We start from the raw sequence: 17,384 nt of genomic DNA, 5'->3' as shown, positions 1-17,384 counted from the left end.
CAGCTCTTTTGGCTCCTTAATGGAAATTGCCATTTCAAAGCCCACAGAGAGAGATGTTAACCTTGTGCGATTCTTGTGGCATTAAAAATGGATCAAAGCAGCTGAGCTTTGATGTAGATGGAAGATTTTTATTTGGGTCGTGGCAGCGCAGCACAGTGTCCTGCTGACTCATCAGCACCCTCTGCTGGCAAGATTCAACATTTCATTCCTGATCACTATTTCTAATGCTGTTGTATCTTGTATTGTAATTGTTTTAACCTCTCACTGAACCTAAAACTCCCTCTTGTCAACAAAGTGGTGATAAAGACACAGAAGCAAAAGAAAAAGGAGTCAAAAGAGTTGCAGTAAAAAAAGACTGCAGCTGTTTTCCTCTTTTGTTTTCAGCCAGTCTATCAGTCGGGTTTTGTTATGCAATGTGATGTGGACTGTCTGGGGGTATAGAAATGTGGAGTGTTTGGGGGGAGGTGAAACCTCTGAGTGGGTGGTGTTGCTGAGGATGTGGTATGAACTCCTGACCCTCCACAGGCAGTTTCAAACCCGGCTCCCCTCCGATTACAGACTCCCCTGAGGAGCTCAACCCAGGCCTGGGAATGAGTACACTGTCCAAAGATATACAAGGAAAAAACAGGATAAGCTACCTGTGTGCAGTGTGTATTACTGTGTGTGTTTTAGATAGGTAAATCTGAAAACTGAGACAGACAGTCAAAAGAAGCCTTTTTGCTGCGTTCGTGCTACTTTCTATCGTACAGAAAAGCCAATTGTGTGTACGTCAATGTAATTCCTCTGTGGATGCACACAATGCTGTAGGTGTGTGTGTTTTTTCATTTGTGTGCGCACCCTTATGTAAAGCGTAGGGTGGAGTGGGGTGGGGGAGCGAACGGCAAGGATGGAGACACAGATAGAGAGAGTGAAAAAACATAAATAATTGATAATAGATGCCGCCTTGCATCTGCTGCCTGCTGTCGTTGAGTTTGTTCTAAGCAGATATTGATGCACGTTCTTGCTTAAACACAGCATAACCGCCCCTCAATTCTGACCTCATTATCACATTAGAGGAGCAATAATGCATTGCTTTTAAAATGGGTGAAAAATTATATGTTATGAAAGCATTGCAACTATTTCTGCCCTTGATGATTTGCCAGATTTGCTGCTGAATATACATTTTTGCCATAAAATTGTACACATGGGGAAAAAGCCTATTCCTATCATCATGAAAGCAAGTCAGAAACCAACCTCAAATGGGTAAATTAATTGAATATTGGCGTAGAATATTGCTGTGGATTTTCTCAGGCTTATTTCTGCTCTGACTGCATATCGGTGAAAAACAAGTGCATTATGGCGTTCAGAGAGACTCAATACATGATTGACTTTAATGCATTTAAGTTTTGCTCTCCCTCTTACCGCAGGCCTATTTTCTCTCAGTTTGCCTCATTAAATATTTGTGGAAATTCTCCAGCTCTTGTGGAAGAGACTTTCTTTTGATTAGACTATAAACAAATGGAGGAGTTGGTTGACATCTCCCAAGACCATGGCCCTCTTTTGTTTTGCTGCTGCACTGTTGCTGCCCCCTCCTCACTCAGACAGGACTCGAGTACTATTCCCCAAAGCCTTTATTCTCTCTCGTTTTCTTTTTTTTTTTTCTTCCTCAGTTCCCTCACCCATCTCCAACCCCTCCTCCCCTCTGCCTTTGTTAAAGACGGCCCCTCATCCACTCCCCCCACCTCTCTCTCTCTCCCTCTATCTCCCATGCTCTCTCATTATGCGCTCATCCGTTCCGCTGGCTCAGAGCTGAGAGGAGCGCTCAGGAGGAGAGTGTTTGGGAAACCAGCAACACGCTGCTGTTGTTTTCTCCAAACCCCCCCCCAGACAAGGTGGACCAAAGTGTTGGGAGCTGCTTTTTTCCTCGGCCAACACTCCTCCTCCCTCCCGTTGACTTCGCGTCTCTCTGTTGCTGCCTGTCTGCAGACTTCTCCCATTCACTCGCTCCTCCCTGCTTCAGCTGGATGACTGAGTGCGCTGACACTGGGACCACTACCTGCTGCCTGGGGATTAAGCATGTTATGAATACGGGGAGCCTAATTTGTTGTTTTGGCTGCAAGTGAATGTTGGATCTGAATGTTGGAAGAGAAGCTGCAGCGTAAATCCTTCTGCCCAGAACACCAGGAGCGCCTCTGGACTAAAACACCCCAGTGAGGAAAGGAAGTGGCTGACTGGAGAAGCATATAAAACAGAGGCAAGAACCCAGACAAGTGAAGAAAATACAGGACTTTTCTGGAAGGAAAAAAAGGGGATACTAAATTAATCTAAGGCTTACAAGGACCAGGAGGCAATGAGAGCCCTTTGCTCTCATTACTTGGTTGGGATTCTCTGTCAGGGTGCTGACACGAAGAAAGAAAGCCCAACAAATCTCTGCCTCAAGCTTCTTGGTTGATTTCTGATCACATACAAGCTGTTCTCCTTTTCCTTTCGTGAGTTTAATCTCTTCGAGCGTCTCTGTGTTTTGCTGCTTATTCGCGGCTGCTTGGGAGAGAGTAGCGGCTCTGTGCTGACAGGTCGAGTGGGGATTGTGAGCGTTCTCTTCTCCAACTTTTCTCCCTTTCTCCACCACTACTTCTGACCTGCTTTCGGTCCCAGCGCACTGACAGGGTGGGAGGCTCGGTACCCCCTCGATGAGGTTGGCTGGAGATAAAGGTTATTGAACCAAGGAGGAGTGGCAGGCACACAGTAGACAAGGGGAGGATAAGCAAACTGCGCTTATGATCCGGGGGGAGCATATGGTTTAATACGAAGGAGCCAGCAGCTTTCCAGCCATCCTGCTTATCATGCTACGGCAGACACAAGTTGCTCCAGTCACGGTGTCAGGTTTGGATGGATCTTATGTGCCTTGGTCATATATCTCATCACTGTGACAGAATCTAAAGGAGCTAGTGGAGTGGATACAAAGAGTCAGTTGGGGAAATGAATGCACAGCAGATCAGCTAACCTTGTTGCCCCATCAGGCAACATCCACAAAGCAGCTAAAAAGATGCTCGGCTGTCACCGCTTTGGAAAATACTTGTAACACATTGTTGCTTAGTTTTTGACAACAAAAAGAGGGGGAGTGCTGAAGGAGCTGGCATCCCCTTACCCCCACTGTGTCCGTCTAATTACCCATCAGGGTCACTGGGAAAAAAGTGGAGAATTCCTTTTGTGGATTTATTGTCAGCTCACTGTGGAAGTTATCTTGCTGGATATGTGACAGTCTGAAACAATTACATCATTATTCATGCATTACTTGCTTTTGTGCCTTGCACACATGTATATATCAAAAGCGCACTAGCACACATTTACAAATGCATCATAACCTCTCACTTAAATCTGCACACATGTTCCCACTGAAAGGATAAAGCACTTCACACACATACTCACACATTGAAAGTCCATTAGTTTGTCTTTTTCCCAGTGGACGCAGCAGAATGGAAGTAGCGTGGACAGGTGGGGGGCTGTAGGAGTCCAACATCTCTGTCCCCATGTCAGTTCTATTCCCCCAAATGGATATTATTATCTCAAAAAATGTGTTGCCTGGAAACCACTGAAAGCTTTCTGCTGCGATTTTCTGACAGAAACAGTCGCCAGGTCCCTGCCACAGTTCACAGCTGGAACCGCAGCTGAAACACTGACCATCTCTCTTGCTCTTTAGTTTTTCTTCATTTTCATCTTCATCTTCTGTCCCTACTCTGCCGCCATCATTTTTTCCAACGGGTCTCTGGGTACCCCTCGTCGCCCTCCTCGTCCCGTCATCTCCTCCGGCCTGGAGGGGAGGGGGTCATTGGAGTGGAGCATGAGTGGGTGCCACTATCCCTCGCCGCCGCCACAGGAGCGGGAACGAAGATACCAGCACAAAGTGTCTCTGGTGGTGCGCTACTTTATGATTCCCTGCAACATCTGCCTGATCCTGTTGGCCACCTCTACACTGGGCTTTGCTGTGCTCCTATTCCTCAACAACTGTACGTTGGTTTAACACAAACACACAACTTCACTGCAGTTTTAAGTTCTGTTTTAGTACATTTTCAAAAACACATGACCCCTGTGTACCCACTTTTAGAGGTCATTGTTAGGTAACAGGATACTTGCAAAAAGCACATAGATTTTGCATTCGGAGTTGCTAAAAGCTTTCCCCCAAAACCAAGCCCATCTGACCTGTCATAACAGCCCTATCCACACCTGAAGTCCAGACACCAGGGCAGCTGGAGTCGAGACATCAGGACAGCTAAAGTCACAGTCGTTTTTCCTGTCACTTTGCCCTTGATACTGTGTCAGCAGGGCTCAGAAACTGCTTCATATCTCATTCTCCAAAGCCTTGGCATTTACTTTGAACTCAGGGATGAAGTATTAAATGGCGATTAAATGCCTTCTGAGGAGAAAAAGCGTCTTTTAGCCTAGGAAGCTCCAACTCCTCTTGTCCCATGTTTTCTGCTGAGCAACTATTATCATGCTCTACAGGACAGTGGCTCATTTAGAGGTGGAGATTTGTCTTTCTTGGCAATTTTAGTTTTTGGAGCAGTTTTGCAGGAAGAGGAGGAAGGAAAAACTCACTTTAGTTTGTCTTCAACCTACCTCAGTCCCAGACCAAATGAGCTAGGGGTGGGTTATATATTTCCAATATTGATGCCAAGGCTGTACCGGAGTTATTTACTAGAACATTACTTTTTAATATCTTGGTTTGAGGATTATAAACATGCCAAACTTTTCACTGTTTACTGTTTTACAATATTTGTGTCTGAATATATAAATCCTGAATATGACCAGCATTTGAACTTTAAAATCTGAAAGTGCTTGTTTTTTCAGATTCATTTCGTTCTACTCACAGAAGTACAATGTCATCATCTCCAGGTGGTTCCTATTCCTGCCTGTGTTAACACCTTTTTATTCATTCCCACCCTCTCACTTGCACAGACCTATACAAGTCTATTTCAGAGTGCTGTGCCAGTTCAGACTGTGTTAAAGGTGAAATTCCTCCTGAGCTCTCCAAAGTGGCCAATTATTATTGTAGAACTTGAGCAACATAATCACAAGCAGATCTGAATAAACAACAATTCAAGTGAAACAAGATCAAGATTTTTATGTTCAGTATTATTTTGTATAACATTTTTGTTGACATAGTAGTATCACATTAAGTAAATTTGTAAAAACAACAATTTCAGACATTGTCATGCTAATTTGAAATTGAAGTAATGTGCTTACTGAGGGATGGAAACACCTTCTTGGATAAGTTCTGACTTTAAACAGTTAGCTCACATGTCCCATCAACTCATTCCCTAGCGTTTTCTAAAAATATTACTATAACATTCTGATTTGTGCCTGGTAGCAAGGTACAGGTACATGTGGATTTAGCAGGAGATCAAATGAATCCTCAGTCAAATCCACACTCACCCTCTGCCTCTAGCCTACATTGTTTGTCACAGTGTAAAGTAGCCTGTGCCGCCACCTTCTGATGACATAATGCAGTCTAGTTAATGTTCCGAAACCACTGACAGAAACACACCTTATTCACATTTTCTTTTTTTTTCAATTTTGTCTGGTAGTCATATAGAAAGAAAGCTTTTGTATGTTGGTCTTCCAAGGATGCAGCAGCATGAGGTGAACCTATTTTTGTTTCCCTTTCCTAGCTTTCTATCATCGTCAGTCAGTTCCTTCTTCATCTAATTGGGGCTTGTGGGTGACACAGGGTGTGCGGGTCGGATAGTTCATTTGTAACCACGTTGTGTTACTGAATCAATTTCAGCCAGACAGATTCCATTAGATTTAATACAAACTCAGTTAAAGCGGACCAATCTTCACCTCTCAGTTGACCGAGTGAAAAGAAATCAGTTCTGCAGAAATTGATGAAGTGAAAGGGGCTCTATTATGCTGCCAAGAGCCCTCACCATGTGGCCACAAGGACAGCTGGATGGGATAGTAATAGTTCTGCGAGGGGTGACGTGTGCGAAAGTGTGTGTGGTGGGAGGGGGGGTGTTAGAGAAGCACTCAACCATAGATTTGCAAATTCTGTTTGTGACCATATGGGGCGAAGCATATCCTTACACACACACTCGCTTAGATGCATCCCCCTACACCCCACTCAAAACGCTTCGTCTGCCAACAGATCCCACACACACAGATGCACAATCACTTTATCATTCTGCACAACTATACATCACCCACCGAAGGCAAGACTGACACACATACACATACACTACATACACACACACCTTTTCCTGCACATGGCTAAATGTCACAGTCAGACACATATTGATTTGCTGAAGATATAGGGTGAATGATGGCCATGTTGTCACAGTCACACAGGCACAGGAGCATACACAAGCCTCGCTAAGTGCAAAGGGAGATGGGAAGGCTGATATGTTTATGGAAAGACCTTATCTTGTCCTTTCGTTATGGAAATGTGAAGAAATCATTTAGCTCTGCTTGGCATCTCAGTCTGCTTTGTACGCTGCCTCTGTCAGGCTCTTTCTGTTCCGCCTTGTGTGACAATACATCTGTGTGTTTTGTTTGTGTGTCTACAGACGTGCTTACCAACACCAGACAGGAACCTGTAGTGGTTGCTGTGGGTGTCTGCTTGTGTGGGCCCTACACTCAAACTTCACAACTTTTGTATCTTCTTTATGCCAATTTCTGTTTGGTTTCCCAACATTTATATGTTCTCTTGAAATCCCCCCCAGATAGAAATCAGTTACCGTCATGACTGACTGGGAAACAGCTACAGCAGACACTTCATTATTCACCTCTAGCACCAGCCTCGACTCTCCTCTCCCCTCTCCTCATTTTTTTCTCTGTCTCTCTCACTCCTCCTCCCCCGAAACCCCGGCTGTTGACAAGCAATTTTAAGTGAGCCTAAATTTAAAACTCAGCTGTGTCTCGGGATGCCGCTGGGTATCGCAAAAGTCCTGAGAAAAGGCTTCGTCGCACTGGTTGACAGGGCCTCGGAAAAATGTGTTAGCACTGTAATTGATGTGATGTGTTTTATCTTCCTCATTATCCCTCACAGTACAGAGACATCGCAGAGATGGCTGTGTGGCTGCACATCTTTTCTGGATGTGTTGGTGCATTGTTTGTATGGTGCAGGCAGCTCTGACAACTCACCAGGGCTCTACTTAGTGAGTCAGACAGCCAAGTTGACTGCCAGAGTGCAGATGGCAGTTTACTGAGTTACTTTCAGTACTCCACTACTCTGTTACACTGCGACCAGTGTAACAGGATGGACTTCATTTCAAACACTATTTTTAGAAGGTTAGTCTTTTGGTGGAGTTCTCAGGTGGAATTTACACATAATATAGTTTTAGATTGATATTTTCCCTAGGGTATTTGTTATTAAACATTCTAGTCATGTTTCCATAAATGTATGTTATGTGTGCATTGGGAAGTATCACGTTCAAAAGCACACAAAGCTAACTTGGGGTACTACATTGCAAAGTGTCTATACATGTCTTAATGATACTTATACTCAGCTGCAGTGTTGAAACTACTTTGAAATCATAATTTTGCAAACTTCTTCTACTACCTCTGAAGAAAAAAGTATATAAAACTTCAACCAGGGCAAATGCAGGTGAACATATACCCTTTATCTTTGTTCATACCTCTTTCTAAGTTATTCAGTTGACACTGTGTATGCCAAATTATAACAAAAAAATAATACAAATTACTCTTTCCTTTTCCATCTGCAATATGCAATGAGAGTTTGCAAAAGAGTTCATTTCTGTTTATGGTCCAAAATTGTTTGGAGTTTCACAAGTTAACCACACGCGCACACACACACACACACACACACACACACACACACACATACACACACACACACACACACACACACGAAAAAAAAATAGTTCAACTATTTAAATGACTATTACCAGCAAGCTAGTGCAGATTTCCCCAGGCACTTATTAGTGAATACTGAATTATGAACCCATGGTATTTTGTAACGAAACCCTTTCCTTCCCATTGCTTTTTGTAGCATTTAATTATAAAATCTTCACTTAGAATTTACCAAGTGTTAAATACGTTTTTTTTTTTTTTTGTGCTGAACTGCTGCCTGCTCTTTAACTAACAGAAAATTAATGCAATTTTGGTAATGGTTTTGAGTCTTAAATGTAGGGGTTAGCTGTTATTTTGTTTTTGTCCCAGTTTTGTGACTGTTAAGGCAATTATACAGCAAAAACTTGAATCTCATGTCAAGTTCTGGTTAAAATGTAGGGCATTCTGAACTTTCTCCTCTCATATTTTTCCAATTAAACAAAACCTTCATGTTCCTCAAGACTGAAAGGAACCACTATTTTAGTGCTTCATTCCTATTACCTTGCATTTAAAGAAACCCACAGCACTTTCTGCACCTTCATCTGACCAGTATATCCTGATATTGCTGGAACAAGGTGTCAAAACTTTGAAGGAGTCTGGTTTCATAAGACGTGTCCCCCGAGTCTTCCTCCGTGCTCGGTCAACTGACACCACAGGTCTTGTTTCATGATTCCCTCAAACCACCAAAGACTTATGTCATCGCCTGGCGGGTGTTGACCAGGAGAATAGCATGATGTCATTCGATATGACTGAGAAAAAAAACTAAATAGTTCTGATTGATTCTGCATGTGGTTTATGGCAGGGGGAGGGGGTTGGCTGAGGTATATCATCACTGTTGAGATTTCACATTTTATCTCCCACTTCTCAACCTAAAACCAAAACTGTAGTCCTTCCCTTGTGTTCTCAGATCTCGTGTGTTTTGTAATATCTACAGTGATGCAGTGTGGTTTGGGATCAGAAGACCATAGTAACAATGAATGACAAAAGAATGATGATACCGCTATCACAGAAATGTACTCCTGTCGATTAGCTCCGTGGGGCTCCTGCGGGGCTCCTGCGGGGCTCTGTTGCTGCATTAGAATGTGTTAGACAGAAAAGCCAAGCCTGTGTCTCTCTCGCTTTTTTGTAGCAACTCAATTACTTGGCCTTTACCCCTGGGAAGTCTCTGAATCTCTCCCAAACTAAAAACCCATTTCTCTCTCTTTCTCTTTTATCTCTTTCAGACAAACCTCCTCACTTCACACCGGCCCAGCCTCCTGATGGTAAGTCCTTTGTGGTTTCTCCCTGCTCGCCTTGGTTGACCGCTGGTGTTTTTTGGGGGGTGCCTGGAAATAATGACCTCGGATGACAGATCCCCTGCCTTTGAAGTGGACACCCGCCCTCTGCGCACTGTGCCAGCGATTTGGCTGCTTTGCTTTCTGGTACTGCTGCGTTGGTATGGCAGGCACGTGGCCAGGTCTGCACAGGGCTTTGATGTGCCGAGGATCTTTTGATGACTTGATTTGGTCTGCTCTGCACGGCTAGTTGGGCTGATGTTCAGTACCTGTAATGACAGCAGCATTCATATCCTTCTGATAGTATAATAGCGCCCCTTTCCCTGAGAAGTCTACATTACTTTAGGCTGTTGCTGTTTGTTGGTCAGGGGCAAAGAGAGTCAGCATCCCCTCACCTCGTTATCCACATGTTCTCATCTCAGTCCACATGTATAAATCTTTGCATTTGGTGTTGTATTGTTTTTAGTTGTGTTTTGGCCTAGTAACATGAGCTGTTAATTAAAAAAGCAACAATTTATTTGCAAAGCGGTGGATTTCAGCAAGCTTTAATTGGAGGAAAACAGCTGGTTTTCAAGCTGCTGTCATGAATATTTATCAGAAGCAGCACAGTCAGACAGTGTTTGATAGACTTTGGTGTTGTATTTTTCACTGCACTGACAGACAGCGAGGGATGGACTCCTACTAGTTCTGAAGGTGTTGTATCATCCTGGTTATGTACAGGCTACAAAGTCAGAGGTTTGTAGGAGGGAAAAAATGTTTCTAATGATCCCAGATGGCCAGCTGATTGTGGACACAAAAGTCCACAGTGGGGGCTTGCTGAATCTATCACTGATAATTGCTCAATCACTCACCCTACAGGCCTTCTTGTTTGAAAGAGAAGTTTGTGAAAGACATCATCTTAAAAAGGTATCAGATTAGAGGTGGTTTATTCTGAATGTCATTGTCTGGCTAAGTCAGGACAATAAGTTGTTGGTTGTCAATGTGGAATGGCTGAGATGTTGATTGGAGAATTTCTCAACTTGTTTCACCTCAACACCTGAGGATGTCTAAGAGATTTCTATTTTTTCCATTTTGTGCCTTGTAACACACAACACTGGAGACCTGATTGCAACACTAACAGCTTACAGAAACTATTTGTTTTTGTCTTAATGAAATATGAAATTGACTTGACAAATGATTAAATCTCACTGAGAGGTTTCTATTTGTCTGGTTTTAAAACAAATATTACCATAGAATTTGACTCTCCACTGGGAAAATGAGAAACAGTAAGCAGGTAGTGAAGCAGCCCATTTCTGTCTTCCATTGAATTTTCTCCTACAAAAGAAATAACGCCCTGCTTATCGATTGAGCCACTCATTTCCCATGTATTAAAGTTTTTGCTGTCCAAGGGGCACAGTTTCTTTCTGCACTAGTCAACCGTTTAAAAGCTGCTGCTAGCCCTTAATTACATTTCCAATAGTTCTGTAGGCTTTCCATCAGCACTCTATGCTTTTTTAATATGCCAAGGAAAACAAAAAGCAAAGTCTCCAATCAGTGGGTTAAGCCTGCCCTGTGGGGCACAGTTTCTGTGGGTCATTTAACACTGGAGAGATTAGTGGGACAATTAGAGTTGGCCCAAATACGACAGTAGGCCACTGTTTTGGAGACTTATGGTTGTAGTAGCAGTGGAGGGGCTATTTAGAAGATACTCTCAACCAGCAGAGGGCTAATATAGCTCTGCCATTAGTCAAATCCACCCCAAAGAGCACAGGGCTTGTTCTACTGAACTTGTCCTCCGTGTCAAGGACACACCATTTCCCAGTACTTAATTACAGGAAATCACAGACAAGATACCAAGGAGTCTGCATTTTTAAGTAGCTTAGTTTGTCTCTGAACTGCCGTTGATGAGACCTTCTTATTAGCATGAACAGATTCTGCTGAAAGTAAAGGGATTTGTTCTGCAAATTAGGGTGAGAGAATCTTGGGAATTGCTGCGAAAAATGCAGGTTTGACACAACATAGCCGAAGCTCTCAGATGATATTTGTGGAGCGCACCACCCACAAATAGCTGCCGAATCTTCCCCAATGAATAGCCTATAATCACCACTCAAAAAAGTGACAAAAGTCACAAAGCAGGCTTTAATTAGACTCTTTCTTTGAAAGCGCAAAACAGCAGTTGCTTGGCTCAGGCCGCGCTCATTATTGCCTGTCGGCTCGTGATAATAACAGAGTTGTTGGGTGTCAAATGCTAGGCGCCAAATCCAGAAAGCTTGAGAGATTAGTATTGGACATGGGAAAAGGGGCTGACTCCAAAAAGTGCTTGATGAATGAGGTTCTTGGCCTGTAGTTGTCAATGTCCACATCCAGAGAAAACACAGAACATGTTTATCTTGTGTTAAAGACCAGTTAAGGGCATAGGCAAGAGGTCATTGGAATATTACAGAAAACAAGTGGTGAACAAATTAGCGACTTTCAGTGAGTTTTGAAAGAATTTAGAGAATGAGATTTTGACCTTTTATTAACTCTGTTCCCCACTGTTCAATCAGCGGTGTTTTCAGTAACATTTGTGAGTGTTATTCAAAGGAAATATTTCAAAATTTGATATTTTAAATTTTCTTAACTATTATTATTAGTTAGTTAAGTTAACTGAAGGACTACCATATGTATTTGAGATCTACATTCAGAATATAGAGTTAAATTGACCAATATAGACTTGGTTAGTTTAAGGTAAGCCCCTTTATAGTATTAGCTAGGTTAGCATACACTTGTTGGCAAACAACAATGGTTGAATAATAATGAGAATTGATTGCAAAGTGACTTCTTTTTTAGATTAGTGCCAGGTTGTTGTGTGCTATTGAGTTAATGCTGTATACTATAAAAGAAACAAAAGCAAAGAGACACATTTATGTTTGTATGCCATCTAGGTTACAGTTATGTTAGCGTTTTACTTTGACGCAAACAAAAGACTGGTTGATTATATTATATTATGTATGTAGCTCTCAGATGATTAATAATTTCTGTCTACTTTTCTGTAACATTATTCCTCTTCCTATACAGTTAGTTGCAGGTTTTTTTTTTTTGAATATCTGATCCATCTCTAATTTAATATTTTGTTGCAGTAAAGTCATAAAATAATGCAAGAATCTCATCTAAGTTCTCAGGCCACTTAAAAAACATATATTATTATAAAAAACACATATTATTTCTCAGTCTGTTTTTTACCCTCAACGACCCAAACAGCCACTGGCAACCAAAATCATCTACTGATCTAAAATGTTTAATAACTTCGGAACCACTTAATCTATCATTATAGTGAAATAATTCAGTTAAAATGCAGTTTGTCATCTTTTCATGGTCATCAGATATGACCTATTTGGATGTTCAGATGCTTTGTAGTGAACATTGAAAGACTGTCATCTTCTTCTGCAACTTTGATTCACCAGTAAAACCCGTGTAGTTTGATAAATGACAGTGGCTGACAATGCTTGTTTTTGCATTCAGTTAATGATAGCCTATATTTTGCTGAAGAAGTCACTTTTTCTTCAGTTTTTTTTCTGTTTTTGATATAATAAACTTCAACTCTAAACTGAGCTTTTATGAATGTCTACATGATCAATAAATGAAATATAGGAAAATACCTGATTTTCACTTGAAAAATGCAAAATAGAGCCGTTAATATATCAATAAATGGTGATAAATCATTAAGATAGGTTAAATATAGAGAAAAATTTATTTGGGAACCACCACAAAAGTAGCACTGGGTCTTTATGGGTTAATATGTTGTTAGTCAGTAAGTAAATTTGTATGTAATAAATAATCACAGATTCAGTTGTGAGTGAGGGTTTCCACACTGTTTAATTATTGGGCTGACATCTCATCTCTTACGGTATGGGCTTCAGAAAAGTGGCACTCCTTTTTCAACTTTGATGGTGTGTTTTGTCAGATTTGCAGCTTCCTTACGAGCATTACCTTACTTTACTTGGAAGGACCAGTTGTACCAGCTATTGAACCTAGGAAAAACTCTTTCCAAACTCTCAAGACAGAGCATAAACTTAGGTGAGGATAGTTCTCTGGAGACATCTTTCTTTTCACCCTATTACATCCTTAGATGACCAAACACAGGCTAAGCAAGATCCTGTACAGGAGCAGAGAATATGTAATTTAGAAGCGCTGCCTCCGATAGTTCGGAGGTCTCCTGTGGCTGGAACCATCTCCAGCACAACGTAGTAGCTGCCAGGAGCTCGTTCACTGTGAATCCTTCAATTTCACATTTGTCAGTGACAGTGTTCCCCAGAGGATCCTCCTTACTGACAGACAAAATAAACTCCTGGACTGAGATGTGATTTGATCTAGGATGGTGGGACGCCTGGAAAAAAGTGCCGGTGGGCTTACTTACACTTTGAGAGCATGGCTCTTCTTAAAAAAAAATTGACAAGAACAGCTCAGGGAGAATAGAGTAACTAAGCGCTCCACACCCATTACCCCTCTCCAATGATGGGGGTAAAACACACAACAAACACACCAACGCACATACACACTAGTGCTGCTGTAATTTATTCTGCTTGAGCCTTTCCCTGTGTTCTTGACAGTAAGCCTGAGTTGGAGAGAGGCAGAATTAATTATGACTCCTCGGCCTATCTTAATTAAATCTTTTCACATCATAGATTTCACACAACAGAGGCAAAATATCTACCTCATCTTTTAGCTGGGGTGGTGTGGGGGACCAGCTGAGAATGTCTCACATCAAGATATCAAAGGTACACTGTAAAGTTGCCTCTCCAGGATTAGGATTTCACAGAAGAGTTGTCATGTCCAGCTTTTAACAGAAAGCAGCTTGTTAGCCTGCTATTGTGGAGGGTGGTGGGGGAAAGTGAGTGAGGCTGGGGTGGGCTGAGGGGGTGGACCTTGACTTAATCAAGTGAAAGTTTGTTGCCCTTTTAAAGTACACAAGATTTCAGCTGAGCTTTGTATTCTCACCTCGGTCAAAGTTGCCGGTCTTGTTTTGTGTTTGTTGACTGTGGTTTACACTTAATGGAGAATCTTAAGAGCAGTGTTTTTTCAAAGGTTGATCATGAATGAAATCATATCATATTTACTGGGCTACATGTGTTGGAATGACTTTAACCCATAAAGACCCAGTGCTGCTTTTGTGGCTGTTCTCAAATTAATTTTTCCCTCTATTTAACCTTTCTTAAGTGATTTATCACCATTTATTATAACGTCATTTTGTATTTTGCATTTTTCAGTATAAATCAGTTAAAACTCAGAGTAAACGATTATTAAATTGTTATTAAATCAAAAGAGAGAAAACTTAAGAAAAAGGGACTTTTTCAGCAAAGATATCAATAACTGAACATAAAGATAAGCATCTTCATCCATTGTCATTATTCAAACTATTTTTGTCACATCTTCCAAATAATTTATTTTGTCTTTCACAAGTGATTTATCACCATTTATTATGATATTATTTTTTTAATTCGGCATTTTTCAGTGGAAAAATCAGGTATTGGCTTATATTTAATTTGCTGATCATGTAGACATTTATAAAAGCCCAGAGTTGTATCAAAGGTTATTATAACAAAACTGAGGGAACAAATAACTTTTTCAACAAAATCTATCATTAACTGAACAAAAAACAAGTGTTTACAAACACTGTCATTTGTCAAACTCCATGGGTGAATCAGTGTTGTAGAAGATGATGGTGTTTCAACGTTCACAGAGCCTCTGAATGTCCAAATGGGTCTTATCTGATGATCACGAAAGGATGACAAACTGCATTTTGCCTCAGTTATTGACATGTATTTATTAGTGGATCAATAGATATTAAACATTTTAAATCAATAGAGGCTTTTGGTCACTTGTGGCTGTTTGGATCTTTATAAAATAATTATAGCCTCCTGTCCCAGGGTCTGTTATGTCTATTTGTTCCAAAAATCAAGACAGAACTGGGAAAGAAAGCTTCAAAAGGTTCTACTCCCACTGCCTTGAACAACCTACTGAAGGACCTAAAAATGAACGAGCTATTCTCTTTAAATACATTCAAAGTAATTTTAAATGAATGGGAATTTTGAATTATTGGTGGTGTTTTTACTCTGTCCTCCAAAGGTCAGGGGGTTTTTGGTTCGCTTTCTTTGTTTCTTTGTTTGTTACCACTTCAGCAGCAAAATATTGGTTCAATTCATATCAAATTGGCTTTATAGATTGCCAGTGGCCCAGAATAGATGTTATTACATTTTGGGACAAGTAGTCCAAATTTTTAATGATTTTTAAAAAAAATCTTCCCATGTACTTACAATGAGCGAATGTGTCTGACACCACTTGTTTAAGTATGTTTTTAGTTTGGTGTTATATGCCTGGTTTTAGAACTGAGGATTAGTATGTGTTTTATGTACATTTTTAGTGTGGATGTATGGCTGAAACTTCTACTTTCTTCTGCTGCTGCTGCCTTGGCCAGAACATTCTTGCAAAAGAGATTTTTAATATCAATGAGTCACTTTTTCCTGGTTAAATAAAGGTTAATAAAACAAAGAAAATGATCCAAGTTCCATCAGCTCTCACAACTAACTATCCGTCTTTGACAGCATTCCCACTCAGCATGACTCAGCCTACCCCATATTGATCTGCAGACATCCAGTGAAAAACAGAAAACACCAGAAGGGAGGGAGAGCAGATAGAGTGAGCTTGAGGGTGCAGTACTAGATGTTTTTGATTCCCTATGCCACAGAGAAATTGTTGACACAATGCAGCCTCACTTTGAAATGCCCCCAAACCCCCCCTAGATGTGGAGCAACCCCACCCGATTGTTGATACAGGTTATTTCCAGGACCTTGGATGTGGTAAGGATCAGCATGCCCTTTGATGTGGACAGACAGCATGTTGGACTATCTGTGGCTGTGATCTATAAGATGTCAGTTGGCATCCCTGATAACTAGCCTTGATTTGTTGGCATTAGATCAGTCTGTTTTACAGAATCCATATCGAGGTGTAATCACTGATCTGAAGAGTTTCACACATATCAGGTTTACTGCGGCTGTTTTCTCACTTAAAAGGCTAAGTTTCTTCAGAACCTAGAAAGGTCTTAAACATTCTAAAACCAATAATCAGAAATTCAGGCATTCAATACATTAAATATTTGCTGTGACAAATTTTGTTCCATCCAGTGGTGGGGTTGTGAATTGCAACTTCTCGCCTCACCAAATGGCAGTTCTGAGTTATTAACTCTGGTCCACACCAAACATGCTAGCTGACAGAAAATCCATCTATACACTAGGACTACAATGACTAGTTGACATATAGTCAACAGCTAACTCAGTAGTCGACAGGTTGTTAGTGACGTCATTGCGTATATCCCACGGCATGCAGTGCCATGCTAAACAATGTTCTAATCTAACAAACGTTAAATGTTATGTTGCCCATTGTGTTTATGCACAAAATGCACTAGTGTTTAAGGGAAAAAGGTATTTTATTGTTTCTTGCAATTTGTGTTGAACATTGAATTAAATGTTTAACAGACTTTATTAAGCATTCTAATTGTTGTGCACCAAAGGCATTTTATTGCTGCAATGGATATAAATAAGTGCAGTTCATAATCTGACTAGCTGTTACAATAGTTAATGGCTATTTGGCTATTGAAATAGTCATTAGTGGCAGCTTTACCATACATTAAATGCAGGTCTCCCAAAAGCTTACACACTGTACCTTTAAAATGTCAACAATACGTTTTCTTATATTTTCATTCAGTCTTGCTTTTAAGATAGTTTTTTTAATTTGAAAATCACAAACAAACCAAAAAACATAGAACTGGTAAGCATAAGTAATTATCAGCATACCCACCTCATATGTCACCATGCCCACTGTATTTGCCTACTATGGAATTTCCTTCACAAAGATAAAGTTCTTCTAAAAGCAATGTTTTTGTGCAAGTTCAACAAGATCTCTCTTGAGAACTGCACATTTAGTGTTTGATTGAAGCCAAGCACTCGGTGTCAAATAACACATTTGGCATGATCTCACGACAGTCTCCCCTATTATTGTTCCCTATTCACACCACAAAACTCACTGAAGTCAGCCTCTGATTTTCCTTCATATCCTTTTGTAAATTTTTTCACCAGACTGAATGGGAAATAGGTATGAAATTGGATTCCTATTGGTGTTCAAAATGTCTTAAAAACTCTCAAATAATACGTGTTGAAACCTGCAGAGACACTGTGATAAAAATTCAGTATTTTGCCCCAGATGCTCGTATTAGCAACTTGAAAAAAATGTTTTTTAAAATTTTTTTACCCCTATAGTCACATAGCAAGT

At 40.8% G+C, this 17,384-nt stretch overlaps 1 protein-coding gene across 4 annotated transcripts in view; it reads left to right on the top strand.

Moving 5' to 3' along the window:
• Window positions 1-17,384, top strand: part of agrn (agrin) — a 390,721-nt gene that overhangs the window by 138,829 nt on the left and 234,508 nt on the right. For 2 of the 4 annotated variants that reach the window (XM_030138399.1, XM_030138398.1), the window contains exons 1-2: window positions 1,803-3,986; window positions 9,051-9,089. In XM_030138399.1, the coding sequence (XP_029994259.1) occupies window positions 3,821-3,986; window positions 9,051-9,089 (205 nt within the window). In that variant the 5' untranslated portion in view covers window positions 1,803-3,820. Of the gene's footprint in view, window positions 1-1,802; window positions 3,987-9,050; window positions 9,090-17,384 lie in introns of those variants that run through there. The other 2 variants (XM_030138396.1, XM_030138397.1) reach the window with 1 other exon arrangement.

This window comes from Sphaeramia orbicularis, chromosome 7 (genome assembly GCF_902148855.1).
Source record: "Sphaeramia orbicularis chromosome 7, fSphaOr1.1, whole genome shotgun sequence".
Taxonomy (NCBI): domain Eukaryota; kingdom Metazoa; phylum Chordata; class Actinopteri; order Kurtiformes; family Apogonidae; genus Sphaeramia; species Sphaeramia orbicularis.
The sequence above is the reverse complement of the archived record's forward strand: the minus strand, read 5'-3'. Positions and strand labels throughout refer to the sequence as shown.